This window comes from Palaemon carinicauda, chromosome 15 (genome assembly GCF_036898095.1).
Source record: "Palaemon carinicauda isolate YSFRI2023 chromosome 15, ASM3689809v2, whole genome shotgun sequence".
Lineage (NCBI taxonomy): Eukaryota > Metazoa > Arthropoda > Malacostraca > Decapoda > Palaemonidae > Palaemon > Palaemon carinicauda.
The window spans coordinates 19,129,223-19,143,160 of record NC_090739.1 but is presented as its reverse complement, the minus strand read 5'-3'; the positions used below and the strand labels follow the sequence as shown (position 1 = coordinate 19,143,160).

At 41.9% G+C, this 13,938-nt stretch overlaps 1 protein-coding gene across 2 annotated transcripts in view; it reads left to right on the top strand.

The window, feature by feature from the left end:
• The window catches only part of LOC137654499 (uncharacterized), a 125,518-nt gene extending 112,354 nt beyond the window's left edge, over positions 1-13,164 (top strand). For both annotated transcript variants that reach the window (XM_068388173.1, XM_068388172.1), the window contains exon 13: positions 12,316-13,164. In XM_068388173.1, coding sequence (XP_068244274.1) covers positions 12,316-12,547 — 232 coding nt within the window. In that variant the 3' untranslated portion in view covers positions 12,548-13,164. The remainder of the gene's footprint in view (positions 1-12,315) is intronic.
• Positions 13,165-13,938: the final 774 nt, after the last annotated feature.

The following is a 13,938-nucleotide window of genomic DNA, read 5'->3' as shown; positions in this document are numbered from 1 at the left end:
AGAGCTTCCTTCTATCCATCCAATCACCCAAACCTTGGCCTTCCTCTTGTACGTCTCCCATCAACTCTTGCAATCATCACCTTCTTTATCAGACAGCCATTTTCCATTCTCTCAACATGGCCAAACCACCTCAACACATTCATATCCACTCTAGCTGCTAACACGTTCTCACCCTCACTACTTCGTTCCTAACCCTATCTACTCGAGATACACCAGCCATACTCCTTAGACACTTCATCTCAAACACATTCAATTTCTGTCTTTCTGTCACTTTTATTCCCCACAACTCCGATCCATACATCACAGTTGGTACAGTCACTTTCTCATACAGAACTCTCTTTACATTCATGCCCAACCCTCTATTTTTTACTACTCCCTCAACTGCCCCCAACACTGCATCCTTCATTCACTCTCTGACGTACATCTGCTTCCACTCCTCCATTTGCTGCAACAACTGACCCCAATTACTTAAACTGATCCACCTCCTCAAGTAACTCCATTCAACATGACATTCAACCTCGCACCACCTTCCCTTCTCGTACATCTCATAACCTTACTCTTACCCACATTAACTTTCAACTTCCTTCTCTCACACACCCTTCCAAATTCTGTCACTAATTGGCCAAGCTTCTCTTCCGCGTCTACAACCAGTACAGTATCATCCGCAAACAACAACTGATTTACATCCCATTCATGGTCATTCTCGTCTACCTGTTTCAATCCTTGTCCAAGCACTCGAGCATTCACCTCTCCATCAACGTACAAGTTAAAAAATCATGGTGACATCACACATTCCTGTCTCAGTCTCACTCTCACTAGAAACCAATCGCTCACTTCATTTCCTATCCTAACACATCCTTTAATACCTTTGTAGAAACTTTTCACTGCTTGCAACAACCTTCCACTAACTCCATATAACCTCATCACATTCCACATTGCTTCCCTATCAACTCTATCGTACGCTTTCTCCAGATCCATAAACGCAACATACACATCCTTACCTTTTGCTAAATATTTCTCGCATATCTGCCTAACTGTAAAAAATCTGATTCATACAACCCCTACCTCTTCTAAAACCACCCTGTACTTCTAAGATTGCATTCTCTGTTTTATCCTTAATCCTCTTAATCAGTACTCTACCATACACTTTTCCAACTACACTCAACAAACTAATACTCCTTGAATTACAACACTCATGCACATCTCCCTTACCCTTGTATAGTGGTACAAGACACGCACAAACCCAATCTACTGGTACCATTGACAACACAAAACACATATTAAACAATCTCACCAACCATTCAAGTACAATCACACCCCCTTCCTTCAACATCTCAGCTCTCACATCATCCATACCAGATGCTTTTCCTACTCTTGTTTCATCTTGTGCTCTCCTCACCTCCTCTCTTGAAATTTCTCTCTCATTCTCATCTCCCATCACCGGCACCTCAACACCTGCAACAGGAATTATATCTGCCTCCCTATTATCCTCAACATTTAGTAAACTTTCAAAGTACTCCGCCCACCTTGTCCTTGCCTCTCTCTTTTTAACAACCTACCATTTCCATCTTTCACTGTCTCTTCAATTCTTGAACCAGACTTCCTTACTCTCTTCACTTCTTTCCAAAACTTCTTCTTATTCTCTTCATATGAATGACCCAATCCCTGACCCCACCTCAGGTCAGCTGCCCTCTTTGCCTCACTTACCTTGCGCTTTACTTCCACATTTTTCTCTCTATATCTTTCATACTTCTCTACACTTTTACTCTGCAGCCATTCTTCAAAAGCCCTCTTTTTCTCTTCCACTTTTACCTTCACTCCTTCATTCCACCATTCACTGCCCTTCCTCATACTGCCTCCAACAAACTTCTTGCCACACACATCACTTGCAATCCCAACAAAATTTTCTTTTACTAACTTCCACTCCTCTAAATTACCAGTTTCTCTTATTTTCACTTCGTCATATGCCATTTTCAACTTTTCTTGATATTTACTTTTTCAATATTAAACTTACCCGATGATCATATAGCTGTCAGCTCTGCTGCCCGACAGAAAAAACCTACGGGCGGAATACGCCAGCGATCGCTATACAGGTGGGGGTGTACATCAACAGCGCCATCTGTCAAGTAGGTACTCAAGTACTCGATGTCAACATAGAACCAATTTTCTCTCTGTCGTGCCACTGGCAAGACCTACTAAATACGCCGTCCCTAACTGGATTTGTTTTCACAACGATTTGGTGAAGTACACTATTCCAGTTTTGAGCTTTCGCTATGCAGGGGTTTTTTCTTCATTTCAAAACTTGAACTCGTTTTGGATAGATTTAATTATGGTGACGAAGAGAGTATGGACTCCCTTTCACTTTTAAATGGCCGACCCTTCCCTTAGACGGAAGTGTGTTTAGGTTTTTGGTAATTTTGCTTAACACGTTATAGTTCTATTTATTTTATATCTCTCCGCCTTTATAGGCCTCTTCGATTAACTTTCCATTTATTATAAACTTATAAAAATAAATTTTTATGTTTGTTTATATGCGACCTTTCCTAATAGTAGGCGGTCCTAACTTGGAACCGAAGTTAATTAACATTGAGCCCGTTATATCGTATTTAACCTTTAAAGAATTTACTTTTTTAATTTTAATGTTTTATGAAAGAATTTCTTTGATAGTCTCGTACTATTTTCAAAGATGAACTAACGTTTAGTTTTTTAGTCTACGCAGTTGTTGACGTTCAGAACGTTCAACATGCGCTCTATCGTTACGATAGAGAGAGAGTGTATCACGGTTTCACTTTGCAGTAAGAGTAAACCGATTCTAGCGTTTCGTTCATTCTTTCTTAGCTTAAATGGTTTAAATTCTAAATTAAAGGAACTTTTTATTTGGAAAACCTTTCAGTTTTTTCCTTTAGCAAATAACATGTTTTGACGATATATAATTGGGCTCTTCTCTCAGGTGCGAAATCAAGAGAGAAGAGAGAGAGAGATAGAGACGGAGGGAGAGAGAGGAGAATAAACGTTTCGTTCAAGCGGGTAACGTTGTTCTCGTTTTTTACTCTCTTCCCTAGTTGCTGTAGGGGAAGAAGGTAAAACGTTTCTAGGGTTTTATTCTTGTTCCCAGGCTTTGTGCGGTGAGAGATTGTAAACGTAGTTTATTTGATCTAGTGTTTAGTCTCTTTTCCAGCCACTGAATTCTTTATCTTTATTTATGTTTTTGTGTTGCATTGTAAGACTGTTTTCGCAATTACTGTACTACCTTTTAATGAAGGATAGGATTGCGTGTTTCAGGTAGAAATCAGTTAAAGTTTCGATTTCAGTGAAATAAGTGCAAAACAGAAAATCAAAAGTGATAAAGTGATATGCGCAAAGTGTTACAGTGTTGCGTCCGAGGGTTCGTCTGTTCGTGCCAGTCGTTCACCTAGTCCGGGACCTCTTACAAGCTCCCAAGCCCAGGGGAGAAGTAATGTCGAACGATTTATGGGTTCCACAGGCCTTGATCAACGAACAGACGTTTTTCCCTCCGTGGTTTCGGGCGTATCTACCCAAGATCGCCCCACCCACACAAAGACGAGAGAGCCCATTTATTCCTCGTCTGCGGAAGAGGTTTCTCGTAAGAAACCATGGACCACATCTTGCAGCTTTTTAAGTGCAAGTCGGTCCCTTCCGCGCAAGTCCAACGGCCTAGGTGTAGCCACTGGGTCAGTTCGGACTCGCTGCAGTCATCCGACGACTGCACACCTCCCAAGAGAGGCAAGGTGGTACCGCAACAGGCAGTAACTCCGTCTGTTGCCGCACCAGCTGTTTTAGACCCTCAGTCACAACGGACAGTAGCTCCGTCTGTTGCCGATTTTGTAGACCCTAAGTGGTCTTTACTGCAGTCTATGCAGACTCAGTTAGCTGCGGTTATGCAGGAGTTTCGTGCGGAGAAGGTTGACACTGCTCCCGTTAGCCTACAACCTGCCACGGTTGTGCGCCCAGCTCACGCTGAGGCTGCCTGCTCCCATACTCCGGCTGCGGAGAGCTCCACCTCCGATGCGCAATCGACCCTGCCAGGCGCATGTTGACGTTAGCCGACGTGCGGCACCCTCCGTTAACATGCGTGAGCTACCGCATCAGCAGTGGGAAGGTGGAGTCAAGCTGCCGTGTTTTGACGCGATGCGTTAGTTTCCGCAACCCACGGCAGTCCCCACCACGCACCACCACTCCACTTTGGTTGTTGCCTGCTCCCACACTCCGACTGCGGAGAAGGTTGACGATGCACCCGTTTGCCTACAACCTGCCACGGTTGTGCGCCCAGCATGGCTGCCTGCTCCCACACTCTTGTTGTGAGAGCTCCTCCACCCATGCACAGTCGACCCTGCCAGACGCATGCTGACTCCCACAGACACACGGAGCACTCCGTTGCCGTGCGTGAGCTACCACAAGCTGCCGTGTTTTGACACGGTGTGTCAGCCTCCGCAACCCACTGTGGTTACCGCCACTCGCCCGCAGCAGACTAGTCAGTCAGGAGTTGAGGCTTCCCCACACAGCTTTGGTTGTTGCCAGCTCACAGACTGTCAAGCAGTTACATGACGTTGCCTTCTGGTCTGCTACTAATGCACCAGTGCTGTATGTCCTCACGCCCTGTTGTGGTTGACAGTTCAGTTTTTGACAGTTCACAGACTATCAAGCAGTTACATAACGTTGCCTTCTGGTCTGCTGCTTATGCACCAGTGAGAACCTCACAGAGATAACCTAACTTTTCTCGGACATGGTTCCTGTAGATGAGAAAGTGCTGTTCTCCCTCCTACTGATATTCCTTTGAGGACTCTGTCATTTGGAGAGGAGCCTTAAGCTGCTTAGCCTCCTATGGACTTTAATTAAAGCATAACAAGGCTTCCAGGGATGGTAAAAGGTTCCGCTTCAGTCGCTAACCCCGTCTGTTGCCACACCTGCTCCCATAGACCCTAATGGGCTTTGTTGCAAGACATGCAGTCCAAGCTTGTGTCCTTGATAGAGGATTTTTTTTACTGAGAAGAACCTTCTGGCCAACAACCTTCCTACCGGTTGGTTGTGCGCCCTGTTGACGCTGAGGTATCCTACTCGCGTCCGCCAGTTGAGGTGGTTCCTCCACCGATGCGACCCAGTGTGGGTTGCCAGTCGCACGTTGACGTTAAGCGACTCTCGGAGGTGGTTGTGGACGTTCAGTGTGTCACTAGGAAGACGTTCAACAACCAGCAGAGGTGACTTGTTGTGACACAGTGCGGCAACCTCAGCAACCCGGTAGGGGGTTGACTGCACAACCCAGACAGTCTAGACAGTTTCGGGTTGACGCTGTACTTCCTCACGTCCCCATGGTTGACAGTTCACAGACTGTGCAGCAGTACCATGATATTGTGTCCGGCTCCGTCACGCATCCACCTGTGCGACCGGATTCAGCAAGTCAGACGTTGCCCACTCCGTTGCCGTTTCCTCATCAGTTTCGGATGAGGAACCCTCTGAGGAGGACATTGCTGAACAAGACGATCAACCCCCAGCCCTGCTATCCATCCAGAAGATGCTGTAGAAGGAACGCTGCCCTGTCAGGCTGTGGATGAGTCTGGTTAGGACACTGTCATCCGTGGTTCATTTTGTGTCACTTGGAAGACTACACCTCCGTCCTCTTCTGTATCATCTAGCTTTTCACTGGAAAAGGACTAGACGCTAGAAGCGGTCTCGATCCTGGTTTCCGGAAAGATAAAGTCTGGTCTGACTTGGTGAAAGGACTTTATCAACCTTTGAAAGGGTCTTCCCCTGACTGTTCAGACTCCCAACCACGTTCTCTTCTCGGACGCATCGGACGTAGGCTGGGGTGCGACATTAGGCGGTAGGGAATGCTCGGGATTATGGAACTCGAGTCAAAGGACAATGCATTTCAACTGCAGAAGCTACTGGCAGTACGTCTGACCTGGAAAAGCTTCAGGTCTCTCCTTCAAGGCAAAGTGGTGGAGGTGAACACGGACAACACCCTGCTTTGACGTACATCTCCAAGCAAGGAGGGACCTACTCTCTGGCATGGTACGAGTTCGCAAGAGACCTCCTCACCTGTTCAACAGGTCTAGACTTTTCACTAGTTACGAGGTTCATCCAAGGCAACTTGAATGTCATAGCGGATTGTCTCAGTAGGAAGGGACAAATAATTCCAACAGATTGGACCCTCCACAAGGATGTATGCAAGAGACTTTGGGCCACCTGGGGCCAGCCAACCATAGATCTCTTCGCAACCTCGATGACCAAGAGGCTCCCAATACTTTGCTCACCTATCCCGGACCCAGCAGTAGTTCATATAGATGCCTTTCTACTAGATTGGTCACATCTAGATCTATATGCATTCCCTCCGTTCTAGATTGTCAACAAGGTACTGCAGAAGTTCGCCTCTCACGAAGGGACAAAGTTGACGCTAGTTGCTTCCCTCTGGCTCGCGAGAGAATAACTCACCGAGGTACTTCGATGGCTAGTAGACGTTCCCAGAACACTTCCCCTAAGGGTGGACCTGCTACGTCTGCCACGCGTAAAGAAGGTACTCCAAGGCCTCCACGCTCTTCGTCTGACTGCCTTCAGACTATCGAAAGACTCTCGAGAACTAGAGGTTTTTCGAAGGAGGCAACCAGAGCGATTGCTAGAGCAAGGAGAACATCCACCCTTAGAGTCTACCAATCGAAGTGGGACATCTTCCGAAACTGGTGCAAGTCAGTATCCGTATCCTCGACCAGTACCTCTGTAACTCAAATAGCTGACTTCCTCTTATATCTGAGGAAAGAACGATCTCTCTCAGCTCCCACTATCAAGGGTTACAGAAGCATGTTGGCATCAGTCTTCCGTCACAGAGGCTTAGATCTTTCCAACAATAAAGATCTACAGGACCTCCTTAAGTCTTTTGAGACCACGAAGGAGCGTTGTTTGGTTACACCTGGTTGGAATTTAGACGTGGTTCTAAGATTCCTTATGTCAGACAGGTTCGAACCGCTTCAATCAGCCTCCCTGAAAGATCTCACCTTTAAGACTCTTTTCCTGATATGCTTAACCACAGCTAAAAGAGTCAGTGAGATTCATGCCTTCAGCAAGAACATCGGATTCTCATCCGAAACGGCTACATGTTCTACAACTTGGTTTTCTAGCCAAACACGAGCTGCCTTCTCGGCCTTGACCAATATCGTTCGATATTCCAAACTTATCGTATGGTTGGAAATGAACTAGAAAGAGTCTTATGTCCTGTAAGAGCTCTTAAGTTCTATTTTAAAAACCTTTACGAGGCCCGTCTGAAGCTTTATGGTGTTCAGTTAAGAATCCATCTTTGCCTATGTCAGAGAATTCTTTATCCTATTTTATCAGACTGTTAATACGAGAAGCTCATTCCCTTCTGAATGAGGAAGACCAAGCTTGGCTGAAGGTAAGGACACACGAAGTTAGAGCTGTCGCAACTTCCGTGGCCTTTAAACAAAATAGATCTCTGCAAAGTATATTCGACGCAACCTATTGGAAAAGCAAATCAGTGTTCGCGTCTTTTATCTTAAGAATGTCCAGTCTCTTTACGAGAACTGCTACACTCTGGGACCATTCGTAGCAACGAGTGCAGTAGTGGTGGGGTCTCCACCACTACAATTCCCTAATTCCAGAACCTTTTTAATCTTTCTCTTGAAATATTTTTGGGTTGTCCGGAAGGCTAAGAAGCCTTTCGCATCCTACTTGATTTGGCGGGTGGTCAAAGTCATTTCTTGAGAAGCGCCTAGATTAGAGGTTTTGAGGAGGACCTTTAGTATGGGTTGCAACCCTTCATACTTCAGCTCCTAGGAGTCGCTCAGCATCCTATGAGGATCGCGAGGCTCAGTAAGGAAGACGTACTTAAAAAGGCAGAGTAATTGTTCAAGTCGTCTTCCTTACCAGGTACTTATTTATTTTATGCTTGTTATTTTGAATAACTGCTAAAATGAAATACGGAATACTTAGCTCATATAATGTCAACATGTAATGCTGGTCTCTACCCACCCCCCTGGGTGTGAATCAGCTATATGATCATCGGGTAAGTTTAATATTGAAAAATGTTATTTTCCTTAGTAAAATAAATTTTTGAATATACTTACCCGATGATCATAAATTAAAGGACCCACCCTTCCTCCCCAATAGAGACCCAGTGGACCGAGGAGAAAATTGGTTCTATGTTGACATCGAGTACTTGAGTACCTACTTGACAGATGGCGCTGTTGATGTACACCCCCACCTGTATAGCGATCGCTGGCGTATTCCGCCCGTAGGTTTTTTCTGTCGGGCAGCAGAGCTGACAGCTATATGATCATCGGGTAAGTATATTCAAAAATTTATTTTACTAAGGAAAATAAAATTTTTACCCCCCAGTTTTATTAGCTCTTCAACCCTCACTAGCTCCCTTTTACATCCACCTACTCTATTCCCCCACTCTTTTTCTACAACTAGTTTTCCTTCCACCAAAAAATGATCAGACATACCGTTAGCCATACCCATAAACACGTGCACGTCTTTCAATCTTCCAAACATTCTTTTAGTTATCAACACATACTCCATTAATGCCCTTTCTACCACTTTTCCATTTGCCACTCTTACCCATGTATACTTGTTTTTATCTTTCTTTTTGAAAAAGCAAGAACTTATCACCATCTCTTGCTCAACACACACATCTACCAGTCTCTCACCACTCTCATTTTCACCTGGTACGCCATACTTCCCAATGACACCTTGTACCTCTCCAGCGCCCACTCTAGCATTTAAGTCACCCATGACAACTACATAATTCCTTCTACCCAGTCCTTCTACACACCTCGTTAATTCATTCCAGAACTCATTCCACTCTTCTCACAACCTGGCCCGTATGCACTGACAAAAGCCCAACGTTCCATACCCAACTTAACCCTTACCCACATTAACCTTGATGATATCTCCTTCCATTCCACTACTTTACCTGTCATCCATTCACTCTGCAATAAAGCCTCACCTTCTCTTGCTCTTCCCCTTTCAATCCCAGACACTCTACCAGACATTTCACCAAACATCACTTCACCTTTCCCTATTATCTTTGTCTCACACAAAGCCAATATATCCATCCTTCTATTCCTAAACATACTTCCAATCTCACATCTTTTACTCTCTATCGTACTACATCCATGCACATTCAAACAATAATAATAATTGCAGTGCGCCATTTTATAAGAACACTCACCTGAGCGTCCTAAAGGGCATTATTCAGGATTTTTGTGATTGCCTCTTAGCACTGTTAGTAGATGATGAGATAAATTTGACCTTGTTCTTCTTCCTGTGCTTTGAATGCGCATTATTTGGAATGGGAAGATATTCCTATTTAGAGCCGACAAAGCGACATACTATCGCGATTTTTCGTAAAGTATTTTTCCCATTACTTACCCTCCTCAGATCAAGAGGAATGAAGGCAACCCTGATGGCACTACAGTCACCCCAACAGTTTAACCCTTTTACCCCCAGGCTATTTGGAAATTTTCAACCCTTAACCCCCAGGGGTTATTTTTTTTCAAGCACATTTTGCAGTATATTTTTTTTTAAATTGCTCTAACAGCCTTAATTTTTGTCATAGAGAGGTCAGGTTGGTCTCATTCTCTTGGAAAATGTCTGAAGTTTCTCAAAAATTATCAAAAATATGCAAAAAAAAATTAAATAGCAGTTTTTTGCAAGGACGTACTATTACGTCCATGGGGGTAAAGGGATGAGTTTTGTGAAATGTACCAGTAAGTCCTTTTGGGGGTAAAAGGGTTAATAGGCCACTTGGTAGCGTTAATGAGTGACAACACCATCTTTGTGGCCTACATAAACAAACAAAGAGGCACTACTACTCAGCACCTCTGTAACTTTGCAATACAGGCCCACGAATGGGCATAAAACAATGCAAGAACCTTTGTATAGCTCACCGACAATTTGCATGTTTGCAATGAAACTAAACTACAAACCCTTGGGCAACTCCTCGCCAATACCAAACCTAGCAGCAGTGTTAAAGGACACCTTCCAACACTTATGGAAAGGCCATAACATTTATGCTTTTCTGCTTAATCAGAAGGTAATCAACAATGTTGACAACCCAAAACTTATAGATGGCGTTGGTAGCGCCGTACACGGAATGGTATCCAGACCTTCTGATGCTGTTAATAGTGACTCCAAGATAACAACCCAGTTGACAAGATCATCTCTGCTAACCCTATCTTCAGAGACATCACAACCCCTGACATACTTTTCTCCATTCACAGGTGAAGGTTATCTAACATTTCTGACGAGCTAGAGATTTTCGCGAAGAGGTACTTCTCTCAAAGCCTCTATCCAACTGATAGCAGACTTACTGGTCTTCCTACGCAGGAAGAAACTCCTTCCAGTTTCAGCAGTAAAAGTTAATCGCTCAATCTTGAGCCATGACTTCAAATTGAAAGGAGTTTAATGAAGATTTTTAACAACCTGTCCTCCAAGGAAACTCGAGTCCCCCTCTTGGAACGTAACAACAGTTCTCAGGTCTTTAAAAAAGGTCCCTTACGAGCCCTTGAAACAAGCTTCGGATAGGGACCTGTCCATCCAAACTGTCATTCTGTATGATTTGGCTTCAACAAAACAGGTAAGCGAGCTACAAGGATTGCTGTATCTTGTCCGACATTCTGAGGGTTGGAGTAAAGTATCGTTTTCCATTGTAACTATATTTGTAGCGAAAATAAAAACTGCCATAAACGACCCAAGATTTAAATCATTTTTCCATTTCCTTCCCTAAGGAAGTAACTATGCCTTGCCCTGTAAGGGCACTAAGCTGCCATCTCAAAAGGACTGGGCCATATGGACCATAACTGCAGAACCTTTTTCTTAGTGCAGGTAGGCTCAAGAAGAAAATTTCCTCCCAAAACAGTCGCCAAGCAACCATTGTGTCATTGGAAAGGACTTTGATGCAGCTAAGACACCATACCAAGTAACTATTCTTTTAATTTCAAGATACAAGGATTTATTACCTCTCCTCCTGACAAGGATGAGGATGGTAATAAATGTGAATACATCATTTTACTTGGCCTTACTTGCAGATACCATACCCTATTAGGGTATAGAGTAGTTTCTTCTGTGACCATCTGTCTATGTCAATAACCTAGCCCTATCTCCTGAAATTCTGGTGGTAGGAAGTGGAAGTGTATTGGAAGTCAACACACTTGCTCCTCGTAAGGACACTCGAGTGCTTAGACATCCCAGAATTTTAAACCAGCCAGTTTGGTTATAGGAACCCTCCCCCTCCTAAGGATAAATTTCCTGTTAATTAAGGGGTGAAGGTTTGTATACTTCATGTATGAACAAATCACAAATTATTTAAAGGTAATTTGTATTTTTCTTAACTATACAACCTTGGATTCTTTAAAGTGATACTTTGCCTCATTCACCCTGCAAGTTCTAGGTGAAGGTTAAAGTGGCTTCTCAGAGAGCTGGCAAGGGGCAGGGCTTCCTCCACTACCTGCTACTGACACCATGTTTTAAATTTTAATAGCCGAGTTTCCAGTTTTGCTGATACCATATTCCTAGTAAAGGACTCAGGCTTGTATAATTAGGAAAAGTATAAACTACTTCTAAAAATTTGTCAGTGTCACCTTTTTTATGGTTTATCATTCATATCTTCCAGGTTAGTATCATGCCACTTTAAAAATTGTTTGTTTATCCTCTTGCATTAAAAAAAAAAAATCTCAGGTCTTCCAGTGGCTCATTTCTCTGCTGCTTCATTTTTGTATACTAAGGCTGTGGTTTCCTTCATCTGATATTCCTGTTATTATACTGAGCCTATTTATTTTCTGTTCATGGAATATTTTAGTTTATGCTTTACTTCTTAGGCTATTTTTCCAGTTCTTTCTGTGTACGGCTCTTATAATAAGAACAAAATCCTATTTTCTTTACTTACGTCACATGTGCTTTTTCAAAAGGCCTAGTATAGAACTTCTACTTTACCCCGTTTTGCTCGCACTCCACCAGAATATGGTTTTTACTGATGTTAGCAGTGCACTAACTATTGTTTCAGCTCTGTATGTTACCTGATTATAATTTTGTAACATTTTATAATACCTGTTGCTACAAATTTTTTTGCTGAGATTTTTTCAATGTAGTTTATTTTGTTTAGTGATTCTTTTCTCATTACCCAGTTAAAGGAAACTGGAGGGAAATTTTAATTAAGAAATGCTTAGTTTATTTTTTTGTACTCAGTATTTCCAGAGTTATGAACTTTTTCCTCCATTTATAGTATGTACTGGCGTGACGTTAACTGAATAGCCAATTACACAGTATGAGTTCTTTCCTTAACAGAATCCTTCAACATCATCCACCTGCTAACTTACAAACTGAAGAGCAAAACATGAGTCCTGTTACAGATGAAGAACAATTTGTTGAGGTGGAAAAAGACATTTCCCCTTTTACAGAGATGGCTGGGTGCTGTGAACGTCCATCACTTGCACCAATGACTCCTCATTCTCATCATCAAGTATCTGTTTTAAAGTTAAGTCTAAGAAAACAGTTAAATCAACTGTATGAATCATAGGTACTGTTGGTATATCTTTGATTGTTTTTTTTTTTTATCTGCATAAACATATAGCATATCTGACATTTTACCCATATACCTATTGCAATAGCAAAATTGGTTTTTACTTTACAAAAAATATTTTATTTCTAATGTACTTATGTGTAATACCCTGTATTATTTCATATATACTTTAGATGTTATTTATTATGAGAGATGGACTGGGGTGGATTAGGTTCAAAGTTAGGGACAGTAAAATCCAAGTAAGCAGACTATCAATACATACTAAATTAGTTTGGTAATTAATATGCTATTTAATGAATACTGTTGTTCTCCATGAACCAGGAAATAATATTATCCAACCCTCCAGATGATTTTTAAACATAGAGTAAACTCCACTTTACTTTCCAAGACACCACTCCAATTTCCCTGTACATATAGTCATGTATCATGGCATTTTGTAGAATTTAACTTAAGAGGTAATAAAAACTTGACCAACTACAGATTATTTTGCGTTTAGCATATGCTCGGAAGGATTTTTTTTTCAGTTATATCTATGATTCAAATTTTATTTGTTCACTTTTATATTTTTTATGTCATATGTATTCTGTGTGAAATATAAATCTCATTTTATTAAATTTTGTTTTTATTTTAAAAGAAGGTAATTTTTTTACTTCACAAAATCCACAATAATTAAGAAAATTTTATATTTTACTTAAAAAGTGTTGTTTCTCATATTAAGGGTGTAAACTTTCAAATACCTTTTATACACAAAAGAGAAATGGTATTTAAATGCCCAGTAGTGAGCAAAATTAACTTTTATTTCATTTGATGTTACACCCCTATCTTAAAGGTTTAAGGGAACTACCTTAGATTGAAGATTGAATAAATTATTTAGGATTCAAAGTTGAAATTTATTAATTAAGATCCTACTATTGGAAGTCAAGTAGATTTCTTTCTTATTTACCAGTCTCTTTTGCTCTTTAATCAAACTGAATTCTTTAGACCTTAAAATGCCTTACTAATTTAATTTATTCACATCATATTGGCCTCATCAGGAACCCTGCTATGAGACTTCCTGATGTTATAAGTCTTTCTGGTGGCTCCGTACCCAAATCAATGCTTCAGAAGTTTTTATTTGTACTGTTTAAAGGGTTGTTTGTCCCCTTTTTTCCTGACCAATGCCTGAGATCTATGCCTATGTGAAGTTCTACAGTATTCTGACTTTTCTGGTAGCCTATTGGAAACTTCTTTTGACTTGCAAAACACCTAACATAAATTTAGTCCCCCTCTGTCAGGTGGTAAGCAGACTCTTTCAGAATTAAATCTTGCAATGCAACAAGAACATCGTGGTTGTACAATTATTTGCCTCAGAAGATAACTATGATTGCATTGAACCAAAGCAGGCGCAC